We start from the raw sequence: 13338 nt of genomic DNA, 5'->3' as shown, positions 1-13338 counted from the left end.
TGAAACACACGGGCTGTTTAATTAGAATCCAAAGCATTTTTAAAGTACTGAAAAACTTTTGTGTGAAGAGCGAAAGATTGAGGAGGGTACAGCCCCCTCATATAAGAAATTTCTGTTAATTTAAGTTTTAATGCTGTTCCTTAGTTTAAACTTAAAACAAAACTTTTTTTTAATATTTAATCCACAATAGGAAACACTCCACGCTGAGCATTTATAAGGATTCCCTTAAGCCGTGATATTGAGAATGGTACAATGAAATGTATCCCGAAAACCCCTATCCTGTGACTGCTGAGAATTTTTGTTAAACCGCAATTGGATTTTTTGGTCTATTTTCGCTTATAAACCTAATGTATGATTTTATTACTGTCCAAGTTTTGCATATGTGTCTTTTTGTTCTTTCTATCCTTTAGTCAAAATAAAAGATCTTTGACGCAAAAACCGAAATAGGTATATAAAATAGATAGCTCGCTAGCACAAGTAACTTGATAAATTGCTGAATATATTAAATAAAAGTTCAAATAGGGATAAAATCCTTTTAATAGACAGTGTTTTTTATAACAGTGATAGAAATTCACAAAAATTCCAGATATTTCGGTCACATATACAGTGACCGTCATCAGTAGTAAAACTAAAATGTAGTAGTGTTATTTGATTACTAAAACACAATATGTAGTGTTATTTGATTTAGTATATAAAATTTTGATCTAAATTATTTTATTTTAGTTTTACTACTGATGACGGTCACTGTATATGTGACCGAAATATCTGGTATATTTGTGAATTTCTATCACTGTTATAAAAAACACTGTCTATTAAAAGGATTTTATCCCTATTTGAACTTTTATTTATCGTCATGGAAAGGCAGTGTGGTCTCCGAAATTATCTACTGAATATATTATAAAAAAAAGTTTCAATAAATAATATAAAAAACTTGTTGGTTCCGGTGAATAGTTAACATGAGCACTATTTTGAACTAACAGCATAAAAGGGAATTTTCAACGTGCAGCACGCTAACTGGGCATCATTCAAAGCTGTGTCATCTACAAAAATTCCCCTGTCTGGCTCAACTCTCGTCAAGATGGCGCAGACTGCGGAACCGGTTGGACATGTATCACTGAAAGTTGTATATGTGCCATGTGTGTTACCATTTCCTTCAATCATAGTGATTCCACTCGCGCCGTCAAACGTTCTACACAGTGCTTGCATGTTATTAATGGCAGTTTCATCTCTGATAAGACTTTCCTCTTGATTTTTAAGTGCAAAGCCAACGATGTATGAGCGGCTATTTCCTATGATTGGACAATTATAGGGTCCTCGCCAGTCACCCCATTGGCCTTCTTTGGAGCATGGACGGTTTGCAAGTAGACCAGAGTCAGTATATACACACTCTAAGCAAATTGAATTCACTGATGTTTCATCTGCGACATTCTGAGGTTCAACCTGTAAATATGAAGCTAGCATTGAAGGATTACTAGAAAAGGATTGGCTACTAGAATAGGAAAGGATAAATATAATCGAAAATATAATCTAAAACAGCTGATTTTTTTGTACTTTGATAGTGAGCTAAGCAAACTGCTCGTAATAGTGAAATTTAAGGAAAAAGCAACCCACGCCAATAGGAACCAAAACTCTAAAAAAAACCCCAGTATTTTCATCCATAAGACAAATTTTCTTTTTATTGGTGATTCCAAATATATTTTGGTGATTCCAAATACCTTTAAACTAAAAATTACCTGTTGTTTGTTTTCAGCGTAAGAAACTTTGCATGATTCTAGAAAACGGGGATAGCCTCCTCCGATAAGAGGAGTTTGCGATTTCACAGGCCTTAGGCTACTGGTGCGCGGTGGTGTGCTCATCTCTGAATATCGTATACAGTCCATATATAGTGACCGGTTATAATAACAAACGTGTATGAAGTGCTACTTACGGCTCAGCAGTATCATATATCTAAACATCAAATATTGGGGGGGGGATCAGTGGATCTTGCTGATAGCTCCCCTAATATTCCAAACAGTATTTTCAGCATAAAATGAAAAATCTCATTCATATTTTTACCAACAGAAAGCCAGAAGAAGTTTGGAACGTCACCCAAGGAGCAATGTATTTTTCACAACGGGCCCCAATACCCCTTGGAAAATTTATATCTTGATCTAAGTTGTTATTTTTATTATTTCAGACCTCTCCCCCCCCCCCCCGAAAAAAAACCAAGCCTACACCACATTTGGGAACGATTACCATCGTTATGATAATTCAAACTTTATCGTAAAGAGTGGAGCGCTAAGGACCCTCACCAGCGAAACTTCTCTCTATTTATCATTCCCAGTTTTTCATTATAACTTTACTATCATGTTTATATTCATCATAAAAAGTTGCATTATGAAACGTAATAATCAATGAAGCTTGATTTCATTTTGAAAACCTAAAAATCAAACAGTTCGTGGTAACGAACTGTAAGTAAGGAGCGACCCGGCTCAATGGTAACCGAAACTCTAGAAAACGGTATTTTGACACAAATAGATACATCGAAAGAATCAGATTTTAATGCTGATTTCAAATAAAGTTTCATCCTCAAGTTTAATCCTACCCATCAAAAGTTAGGCGCCTGAGAAAATTTGGCTGAATTTCGAAAAAAGGGGGAAAGACCCCCTAAAAGTTATAGAACCTGAATGAAAATCACACCATCTTATTCCGCGTATCAGAGAACCCCACTGTAGAGGTTTCAAGCTCCGATCTACAAAAATGTGGAATTTTGCATTTTTTGCCCGAAGAAAGATCACGGGTGCGTGTGTATTTGTTTGTTTTTTTTTTTTTCCCCAGGAGTTATTGTATCGACCCAGTGGTCCTAGAATATTGTAGGAGGACTCAATGGAATGGGAATTTAAAGATCTAATGCCCTTTTTAAGTGGGAGGATCTTTCCATGAAGGAAGTTTTCATGGGGGAAGGGACATTGCTATGAAGGGGACGCCGGACTTCCCAGCATTATTTACAAAAAGATCAGAAATTTGATATAAAAAACAAGTATTTCAACTGCAACAGTAGCAACATCGAAACTTTAAACGAACAGAAAATACTACATATATGATTGGGTTCACCCCGTAGTCAATGCCTCGCTCTTTAAGCTAAAGATTGTTTAGTACTTTCATAAGAGCTATTCACTCTAATTAACGATCTTTTTGATTAAGCAGTCATTTTTAAGGAACTGAAACAAAGTTCGAATTTTAACATAAAAAGCAAGATATTGAATAGGAAGCGAACCGCATAATGAACGTATTAAAAATACATGAATATAGGAGTTTGTTACGTAAGTTAATTTGTAAGTTACGTATATTTATTACTAATAAAAACGTTCGTAAATAAAATTTACGGTGTAAGGTGCGGTGAGCCAAGATCAAAACCTGTATTTATTCAAAAACGTTCAAAAATTAAATAAAAAAAACAAGTTTATTAAACTGAAAGTAAGGAGCGACATTAAAACTTAAAACGAACAGAAATTAGTCCGTATATGAAAGGGGCTGTCGCCTCCTCAACGCTTCGCTCTTTACGCTAAAGTTTTTATTTTTTTAAAAAATAAAGTTGTGAGAAAGAATCAAACTTTAGCATAAAGAGCGAGACGTTAAGGAGGAGACAGCCCCTTTCATATACGGAATAATTTCTGTTCGTTGTAAGTTTTAATGTCGCTCCTTACTTTCAGTTAAAAACTTGTTTTTTTTATTTAATTACATCAAAGATTCATTATTAAAACAGTAGAGTTGAGGATTTTTCCATATCTGATTTAAATTCAAATCCTTTAAATACAAAGAATGTTTTAGCAGATAAGCTTCGCGTAAAAAAAGAAATGATAAAAATAAAATGACTCGGCTCAACTGGAAGGTTCAAGGTTGATCTTGTCAATGTCAGCAAACATTGACGACGGATAGTTTTTTTGTTTTTTTTTTGCTGGGTATTCTTAGCTGGGAAAAAGATAGTTTTTACTTTATAAGCCTAAAAAAACTATCACAAGCTTGAAACCAGAATATGGCTAGTCAATTTGCATAATTTTCCTTCTGCTTTTCACTGGTTGTTATTGTCCACGTTTCTCTCTTCTTTACAATTTTTTGTTGTGTCAATTTGAACTGATGACATAGCTGTCAGAAGACTTTGCTCTTGAAGTCATGTAAAACATAAAAAGTGAGCGTTAATGTAAAGAAATGAACGAATGAAACAAAGTATAAATGTGAAACACTAATAAAACAAGTGGAATCACTATTTGAAATCTGATATAAATATAACATAGTGAAAAATGAAAACTTGCACTGCTAATCTAGAGGCAACGAACCAGGGCCAACGCTCTAACGTTGCCTGTAGTAAGAGGCCACATGTTTTCAATGTATTTTCCCGAGCCACTTCACATTAAAGGGGTGGTCTTAGAAACTTTTGAAGAGGCTCATTCGATAGAAAATTGAAGGTCCTTCAGGCCTTTTTAAGTGTCAAAAGCGATCTGTGGGCAACCTGCCTCCCTCCCTTGCCCTTCTTTTCAAACTGGCCCTCCATACCCTCAAAGACATTTAATCAAAATTTGAGATATAGTCATTTTTTTCAAAATAGTCAAAAGGTAAAAAATTATGCCTTCAGGGATGACATGACTCCAATATTCCCTGGGGCAAGGGCGGTAAATAATACGAATTTAGGGGGTGGGCATTCTATTGAGGACTATATTGACATCAATTTTGAGTTCAAATTTGTTTGAAATACTCAAAAGGTCCAAAAATATGGTTTCAAGGATGACACGACCCCAACATATTCTGAGGCATAGGTTGTAAATAGCGCAAATTCTTAACTGTTTAAGCATGTGTCTTATAATGGAAAAGGGGGCTTGTGCAATATATCAAGAATAGATAAAAGTACTAAGTTGGAACTTTCAGGAAATGTTGAATCAAAAGACACCATGTGTATCCAGCTTGTTCAGAGGGCGTATATGCAAAACCTTAGGAGCGGCTAAGGATATTAAGATGAAACTTAGAAAAAAATGCTAAATAAAAACTACACTATTATACTACTACTAACAACTCATCGCAGCACCAAGCCACCTGAGGCCATCACAGCTACGCACGCTCCTCCTCCACCCCAATCTATTCAAAGCCTCCCTTTTTACACCCGCCCACGAAGTTCCCATTTCCTTTAAATCTTTCTTTATGACGTCCTCCCACCCCAGACGGGGACGACCTGCTTTCCGTTTAGCCCTAGATGGTTGGCCAAAAAGAACAATCTTCGGCAATCTGTCATCCTTCATCTGCACAACATGCCCTAACCACCTCAACCTTTCTTTCATTATAGACCTAGAAAGCGTTATTGAACCACAGTTCTTGTTTATCCTATGGTTTTAAATATGATCAGTCAACCGGGTACCCAGAACAATCCTTAGGCAATTTCTCTGGAAAACATCTAGCAAATCTTCATCCGCTTTTCGGAGCGTCCATGCTTCAGAGCCATATTTGACCACTGTCATCACTGTAGCTTCTGAGATTCTAATCTTGGTTTGCAGACTTATCTTCCTATTCTTCCAGACTTTTTTTAATTGTAAAAAAACAACCTGAGCCTTGGCTATTCTACTTTCAAAATCTTCACTGCTCCCACCATCTTTACTAATAATTCTACCAAGGTAAGTGAAGCTGCCCACCTGATCGATTTTTTCATCACTCAACGTCATCTTTTCATTTTAACTTATTCATAGCCTTAGTGAATTAGTCTTTCTAACTTTAATTTTTAAACCAATTCTAGCACCCTGAACTCGCAAAACCTCTAAAACTTCCTTCATTTTGCTCAAACTTTCATCTAGGATGCTTAAATCAGCAGCATAATACAGGTCTAGGATACTTTTTCCTCCCCATTTTATTCCATGGTCTCCCATTGCCTTTCCAGTATTCCTTAAAACCGAGTCCAGCAAAGTAATCCGTATAAAGTGAGATAGAAGACGACCCTGATTTACTCCTGATTTAATAAACAACCCGCTGCTATCCTCATTTCCTACCTTAACCGCAGCAGTGTTATTCTCGTACATAGCAGTAATCACTTTAATGTATTTGTCTGGTATACCATACAAGGATAAAACCTTTACTAAAGCTCCTCTATCAACAGAATCGAACGCTTGCTCATAATCTATAAAACTGAGGATCAAAGGTGTTTGAAAACTTAGGCACTTCTCAATTATTAAACTAAGAGTGAAAATTTGGTCAACACATCCTCTACCTTTTCTAAAACCGCACTGCTCTTCTCTTAAGACTTTCTCTACGGCATCTCTCAGTCTAAAAAGTATCATATTACAAAGTAATTTGGTACCTACAGAGACCAGACAAACGCCTCGATAATTACCACACTTACTTTTATCACCTTTCTTATAAAGTGGCTTAATTAAGGTTTTCCTAAAATCGTTAGGTACTTCCCCTTTTTCAAAAATCATATTCATAATCTTCAGTAACTTATTTCTAACCTCACAGCCACCATATTTAAGAAACTCATTTACTACCCTATCAGCACCTGGAGCCTTATTATTCTTTAATTCTTTTAGTACTGTTGCTAATTCCTCCTCACAAAAAAATCTTCCTTCACATCCAAGGTATCACAAACTTTTTCATTTTCCTCTATATTTTTCCTGCAATTCTATCTCGGTTAAGCAAGTTCTCAAAATGTTCGGCACATCTCGCTTTAGCTTTTTCCTTATCGCTAATTGCCACCCCATTCCTATCTTTAACTGGGACAAGTCCGGATTGACTACTACCTCTCAATTTGTTAACGTGCCAGTACAATATTTTACTATTATGCCGTCTAGCTGCTTATTCTAAATCCTCGGAAATTTTATCCATGGCCTCCACTTCACACCTCATTAGTTCATATTTTAATGCTTTCTCCACTTTCTTTACATTTATTTTGTTTTCATACAATCTATCACTCAGGTAATTCTTGTAGAAGTCCTTTCTCCTTTCTATTAAACATAAAGCTTTTCCACTAATATTCTTAGCTGCAGTTATAGCTTTCTTCCCTAATACACCTTCAGCAACTTCACAAATTATTTTTCTAAAATTATTCCAACCATCTTCCACATTTTCAAATTTTAAACTCTGAAGTTTAGTATTCAACTGTTCCTGGAAAGTTTCTCTCAAATTCTCATCCTGGAGTCTACCAACATCATAACTTCCCGGGAGGTAATGATCCTTCCAATATTTCAGCTTTAAATTAACCCTTGACACTACTAGATGGTGATCTTTACTTTTAACATCAATAACAGCACTCCTATATACCCTAGTATCTTGTATTGATCCTGCCAGTCTTCGATTTACTATAACATAATCAATAAGGTTTGCTGTCTTACCATCACGTGAAAACCATGTTAGCTTATGAGCCATTTTATGACCAAACACCGTATTGGTTATAACTAGAATGTTATACCTGCAAAATTGCAAAAGTCTGTATCCATTACTGTTTTCTTTTCCTACACCAAATTTACCTAAGCTGGGATACCATCTATCCTTATTTCTACCAACCTGGGCGTTAAAATCTCCCAATAATAACATCATATTTCTACCTGGGACCTTGTCTATTTGCTCCTGTAACTGTAAGTAAAATTCATCTGAGTCACTAGTATCTCCGTCAGTCGGTTCTACAGGGGCGTATACTACTATAACTGATACCCTGAACTTCCTAGTCATAAAATGAGCCATTAGTACTCTATTATTAATACCTTCTCAGCCTGAACAAGACTTAGCAGCTTCCTTACTTATCATGAGCCCTACTCCCTGTCTTTGTACCCCATCTATCCTGCCTGAGTAAAAAAAAATTCTCTATCACCTAAGTTCAGGCTTCCTACCCCTGAGATATAATTTTCTGAAACTCCTAATAAGTCCAACTAGAATCTTTTTAATTCGTCTGTCAAAATGTCGATACGATAGTCATTTTTTAATGTCGTAACATTCCAAGCTCCAATTTTCATGTTCTTTAAATCATTGAAATTATTTTCGCTTCAGGAAAAGCAATGATCCCGGATACCAGTGCAGGATGGAGATCACATATTTTCTCAAGTCTACACCGAAGTGCTTAAGCCGGCTTATAACAGGACAGCAAGAAGTCCCTGGGACCTCCTTGAATGGAGGCTTTGTGCAATCCTGGGCCCATCTTGATCACAACATGGTTTTCAGCACGTGGTGATGCTCTTCTATCAACAAGAGTCGAAATCGTGCACAGACAATCTCAAGCCTATTACCTCCGACTCATTATATATTCATGCCTACAAATATTATGCTACTACGGGGAGGCAACCCGTAATAGATAAATTAGCTAGGAAGAGGTTTTTCAGCCCAAAGACGCCCATCAAAACATACCAATCCCAGAAGAATTGTCCATTAATCAGAATCCTTTGCAGATGATGCGTTATTTACTAGGCTATAATTTCCTAAAGGGACAGTACTCGTCAAGTACCAAAATAATTTAACACAAGGTCCCCACCCTTGCGTTTACCCCAATAAGGTTAAGAAAATTCTTTGCAGAGGTTGTTGTCTATACCTCTGGATTTTATGCCCTGACGAAGTTGTTATCAAGTACAGGATCTTCCCGTGCGGGTGTTCTGCATCACCATTCAATTTTACCCATTGCTGGGCGAATTTTTGCAACTCATGGAACTTGTGGACAAACCAGTGGGCCCTTTTGAGTGTACATTTGAGGGGTCTTCTCCCTCCTCCGCCTGTATTTATGACCCCGGGCAAGGGTGCCCCAGATTCTATTATGGACCTCCAGGGACAAGGTCCCCCCCTGTTCCATGCCTCCTATGGAGGTACCCTACATATCTGTAGAGCATTCCCCTATCACCACTTGGGGACATGCTGAATGGCCTGGGGGAGGCCAGATAAACGGATCACTTTTGTTTTGCAAAGGCCATAACTCAGTGACATATTTAACCTACTACTTATAAATATACATAACTCACTGACTAGGCCTATATAAGTTATATACAGAAATATATAACTCAGTGACATACTTAACTTACTATTTATAAATATGTGTAACTCACTGACTAGGCCTATATAAGTTATATACAGAAATATATAACTGAGTGACATATTTAGCCTACTACTTATAAATATGTGTAACTCACTGACTAGGCATACAAGTTATATACAGAAATATATAACTCAGTGACATATTTAGCCTACTACTTAAAATATGAGTAATTCACTGACTAGGCATATATAAGTTATATACAGAAATATATAACTCAGTCACAAATTTATCCTACTACTCACAAATATGTGTAACTCACTGACTAGGCCTATCTAAGTTATATACAGAAATATATAACTGAGTGACATATTTAACCTACTACTTATAAATATGTGTAACTCACTGACTAGGCCTGTATAAGTTATATACAGAAATATATAACTCAGTGACATATTTAGCCTTCTACTTAAAATATGTGTAACTCACTGACTAGGCCTATATAAGTTATATACAGAAATATATAACTCAGTCACATATTTAACCTACTACTTATAAATATGTGTAACTCACTGACTAGGCCTATCTAAGTTATATACAGAAATATATAACTGAGTGACATATTTAGCCTAGTACTTCTAGTGCAAAAAATGTCCCAGCCCCCTAAAGACTAGACCTTCAAACAAGGAATAAGCCCCAAGAAAACGCTTGTCTCCTCCCAAATATCTCAAGAATCTTCCGACTCTTCTGAGCTGAAAACCAAAAATGGAGATTTAGAAACTAAACCCTCTACTTCAAAGGGAGTAGAAATTTACGAAGGAAGGGGAGGTGATACCTCAAAAAGTGCCACCTCTAAAAGTTCTAATGCGGATTCGTCGGAAACCAGTTCTGAAGAGTCTGATGGCAAATCAGACCATATAGTAGTTAAAGGAATAGGAAATTCAAAGCCGACTTCAGCAGCCGCACACGCGAAACAAACGAAATTAAAAGGGCAAGAATTTTTGAAAAAACAATACAAAAAGTTCGACCTTATTTCGCTAAAAAAAACAAAAAAGAAAAAACCGCAAGAAGTCGAGGAGAAAGTAACGACACAGTCGGGTAGAAAGGTTCCAAAACCCGATAGATGGAATTACACTTAATCAGTACATGATTAAGATATTTTAATGGATAGGTGTCATAAAGAAATAATAACTGAAAAAAAAACAAAAAACTTTTAGGTCCCGAGTAAAAATCATATGATTATAAAATTGCTGTAGAGAAATTCTGTTCAACATATATCAGTTCCCGAAAACAAATTCTAATTAAAAAGTAATAATGCATATGATTAATTCGAATAATTTCCTTTGATACAAAAAGCTACATGTACCATTCCGATACGATGTGCCCAGTCCAACTGAAAGAAACCGGAGCGTTGGCTGGTGGTTCGGAGTGTGGCGGGTAGCGATATTATCGTTATCATACCCTGGCCAGACTTCGAGCCACAAGTAGCTCCCAAATCTCCAAATTCCAGGACAATTCCCCATTCCAAAAGATACACTATTATACAAAACTACAAAACTAAATAAAACTACACTATACGCATCCAGGTTGTCAAAAGGACATATTTGATATATCTCAGCAGCAACTAAGTGCATTAAGGTAAAATTTTCAGGAAATATTGAGGGGAATGTTCAACTAAATCAAAAGGCACTATGATCATCCAGGTTGTCAAAAGGCTGTATTTACAGTATCTCAGGAACGACTAGGGGCATCACGTTGGAACTTTCAGAGAATGTGAAGGGGGTTGTTGCACCAAACCTAAGGGGATTGTGTACATCCAGGCTGTTAAAAAGCATATGTGCAACATCTCAGGAATAGTAAGGGTATTAAGTCGAAGCTTTGAGAAAATGTTGAGTGGGATGTTGAACTGATTTAAAATACACTGTGTACAACCAGGTTGTCAAAAGGTCATATCCTTAATATCTCAGAACTTAGGTTGAAACTTTTAGGAAATATTTAAGGGAGTGTTGAACTAAATCAGTTTACATCCAGAATATCAAGATGGCGTATCTGCAAAATCTCAGGAGGTGCTAAGAGTATTAAGTTAGTTCCTTCACAGAATTTCGAGCGGGATATTAAACTAAATCAAAGGACACTATCTGTATCTAGGGTGTCAAAACGTTGTATCTGAAATTTATCAGGAACGGCTAAGGCTACCAAGTTGAAACTCTTAGGGAAATTTGAAGGGCTACTAAACTGAAACAAAAGATGCTTTATGCAGCCAGATTGTCATATTGGTGCATCTACGATGTTTCAGGAACAACTAGAAGTATTTAGTTGAAACTTTCAAGGAATGTTGGGAAGATTTTAAACTAAGTCAAAAGGCACAACATGTGTCAAGGTTGTCAAAAGACCCTATCCACAATATCTCAGAAGCGGCTAAGGGTATTATGTTGAAACTATCAGAGAATGTTGACTGGGATATTGAACTGAATCAAAAGACAAGATGTGCATCCTGTTTTTCAAAATGGTGTGACTGCAATATCTTAGGGAAGGTAAGCGTATCAAGTTGATTTTTTTAGGGAATGTTGAGAGGGATATTGTACTAAATCAAAAGTCATCATGTTCATCCAGGCTGTCAAAACAGCATATCCGCAATCTCAAGAACGATAAGAGTATTTAGTTTAAATTTTCAGAGAATGCTGAGGGGGATGTTGAACCAAGTAAACTCACAATGCGTATCCAGGTTGTCAAAGGATTGTATGTAAAATGTCTGAAGAACCGCTAAGGACATTCAATCGAAACAGTCAGGGAATATTGATTGCGATGTTTAGTTGAATCAAAAAGAGAATATGTGCATTGAAATTGTCAAAGTGACGTATCTACAATACCTCACGGACGGTAAGGGAATTAATCTTAAACTTCCAGAGAATTTGAAGGGATATGTTGACTAAATCAAAAGACATTGTGTGCACCCAGGTTGTCATAACGGTGTTTTTGTAATATCTCAGGGACGGCAAGGGTCTCATTTGAAAATTTCAGGGAATGTTGAGGGGGATGTTGAACGAAATCAAAGGAAAAAATGTTAATCCATTTCAAAATAATATATGTGAAATATCTCAAGAACAGCTAAGGGTAGTAATTTGAAACTGACAGGTTGCGTTGATTGAGATGTTGAACTTAACCATTAGACAATATGTGCACCCAGGCTATTAAAGTGGATTGTCAAAAACTGAAACAGTTAATATAGCTATAGACGAGGCATGTGGATAGGCCAGGGAGGTTAAATATCATCAGGGCTGCCACTTTCTCCCCCTACCCAAAAATCAGGATTGTTGGGACTTTTTTCGTATAGTTAACCTATTATTTTTGTTTTTTGTCACCATTAAAATTTAGGCCCTCAAAATGAATATGGAGGCATTCCTGCAATTGAATAAGAAGTAAAAACGCATCTTTTTACTGCAGCAACAGCGGCACAAACTTATATGACGTTCTTTCATGATGCTAAAAAAAGTCTGGAAGATAAAATCAGCTTTTTAAAATAAAACAAATGTGAATTTTGCTGTGACACATACAATTTGGAATTTAAAAACTTTCTAAAACAATTTATCTGAAATTTCAAGCTTTCGTTCAAATGAAAAGCTTTTAGAATTTTAATGGTCATACATTTTATTTATTTTGATCCTTGAAATCTTGGACTATTTGATAATTTTCTGGGACACTGGGACAAGAACCTTGAATCTTGAAACTCACTGGATGTTCCCGGACTAAAAGTAACGGTAATTGTACCTCCAAAGAAAAAGCTAAGATGGGTAATAGATCTTTGCCTGGGGTCTTGTTTTTAGTAAGGTAAGCACGGAATACTCCCTATTTTAAGTTTTTTATGCTTAACACTAAGTTTGTCTTAAAAACATGTTCAGCAAGTATCTTTCTACTTGTAATAAAAGTAACAAAATAATAATTAAAAAGCTGACCTTCATCCTGAATCCATTTGCATAGCTGCCCTGTGGGCAACTGTCCCATAGACCCCAATCTCCCCATGGTCCAGCATTTGAAACGCTTATAATCTGTACAACATTCGCCCGGCTTGCCTTCAGACTTTCTATCGTTGGCGGAGCCTCATGCAACGCTGGTAATTTTGCCAATTCAGTTGCTGGCAAAACAAAGAGAAAAAAGAGGAATGTTTCCATTGTTTAACTTCAAAATTCTTTGTTGTACATCTTTATATACAAGTAAGAGAAGAGATAAGATTGATTTGTTTTTGATATTTTCTAGATTATATTTATTTGCTTATATTACATTCGGTTGCTCAAGCTTGATTCATCTTAATCAAACAAAATCTTATAAAAAAAAAACCTTCGCAAACATTGTATTTGAACTTGTTCATCAAGAAT

General features: G+C 36.2%; 1 protein-coding gene across 1 annotated transcript; it reads right to left on the bottom strand.

Annotated features, from left to right (window-relative positions):
• Nucleotides 1-877: 877 nt before the first annotated feature.
• LOC148948217 (vitelline membrane outer layer protein 1 homolog) lies at nucleotides 878-13134 on the bottom strand. The gene is made up of 2 exons (XM_089093828.1): nucleotides 12919-13134; nucleotides 878-1440 (listed from the first exon to the last, which is right to left on the bottom strand). Exons 1-2 carry the CDS (start codon nucleotides 13132-13134, stop codon nucleotides 964-966), a joined length of 693 nt encoding a protein of 230 aa, XP_088949954.1. The 3' UTR covers nucleotides 878-963.
• Between the last annotated feature and the right edge of the window lie 204 nt (nucleotides 13135-13338).

This window comes from Artemia sp. Qi Xiang Cuo, chromosome 9, assembly GCF_049724085.1.
Source record: "Artemia sp. Qi Xiang Cuo chromosome 9, ASM4972408v1, whole genome shotgun sequence".
NCBI classification, from domain to species: Eukaryota; Metazoa; Arthropoda; class Branchiopoda; order Anostraca; family Artemiidae; genus Artemia; species Artemia sp. Qi Xiang Cuo.
This window is presented reverse-complemented; position numbering and strand designations above follow the sequence as displayed.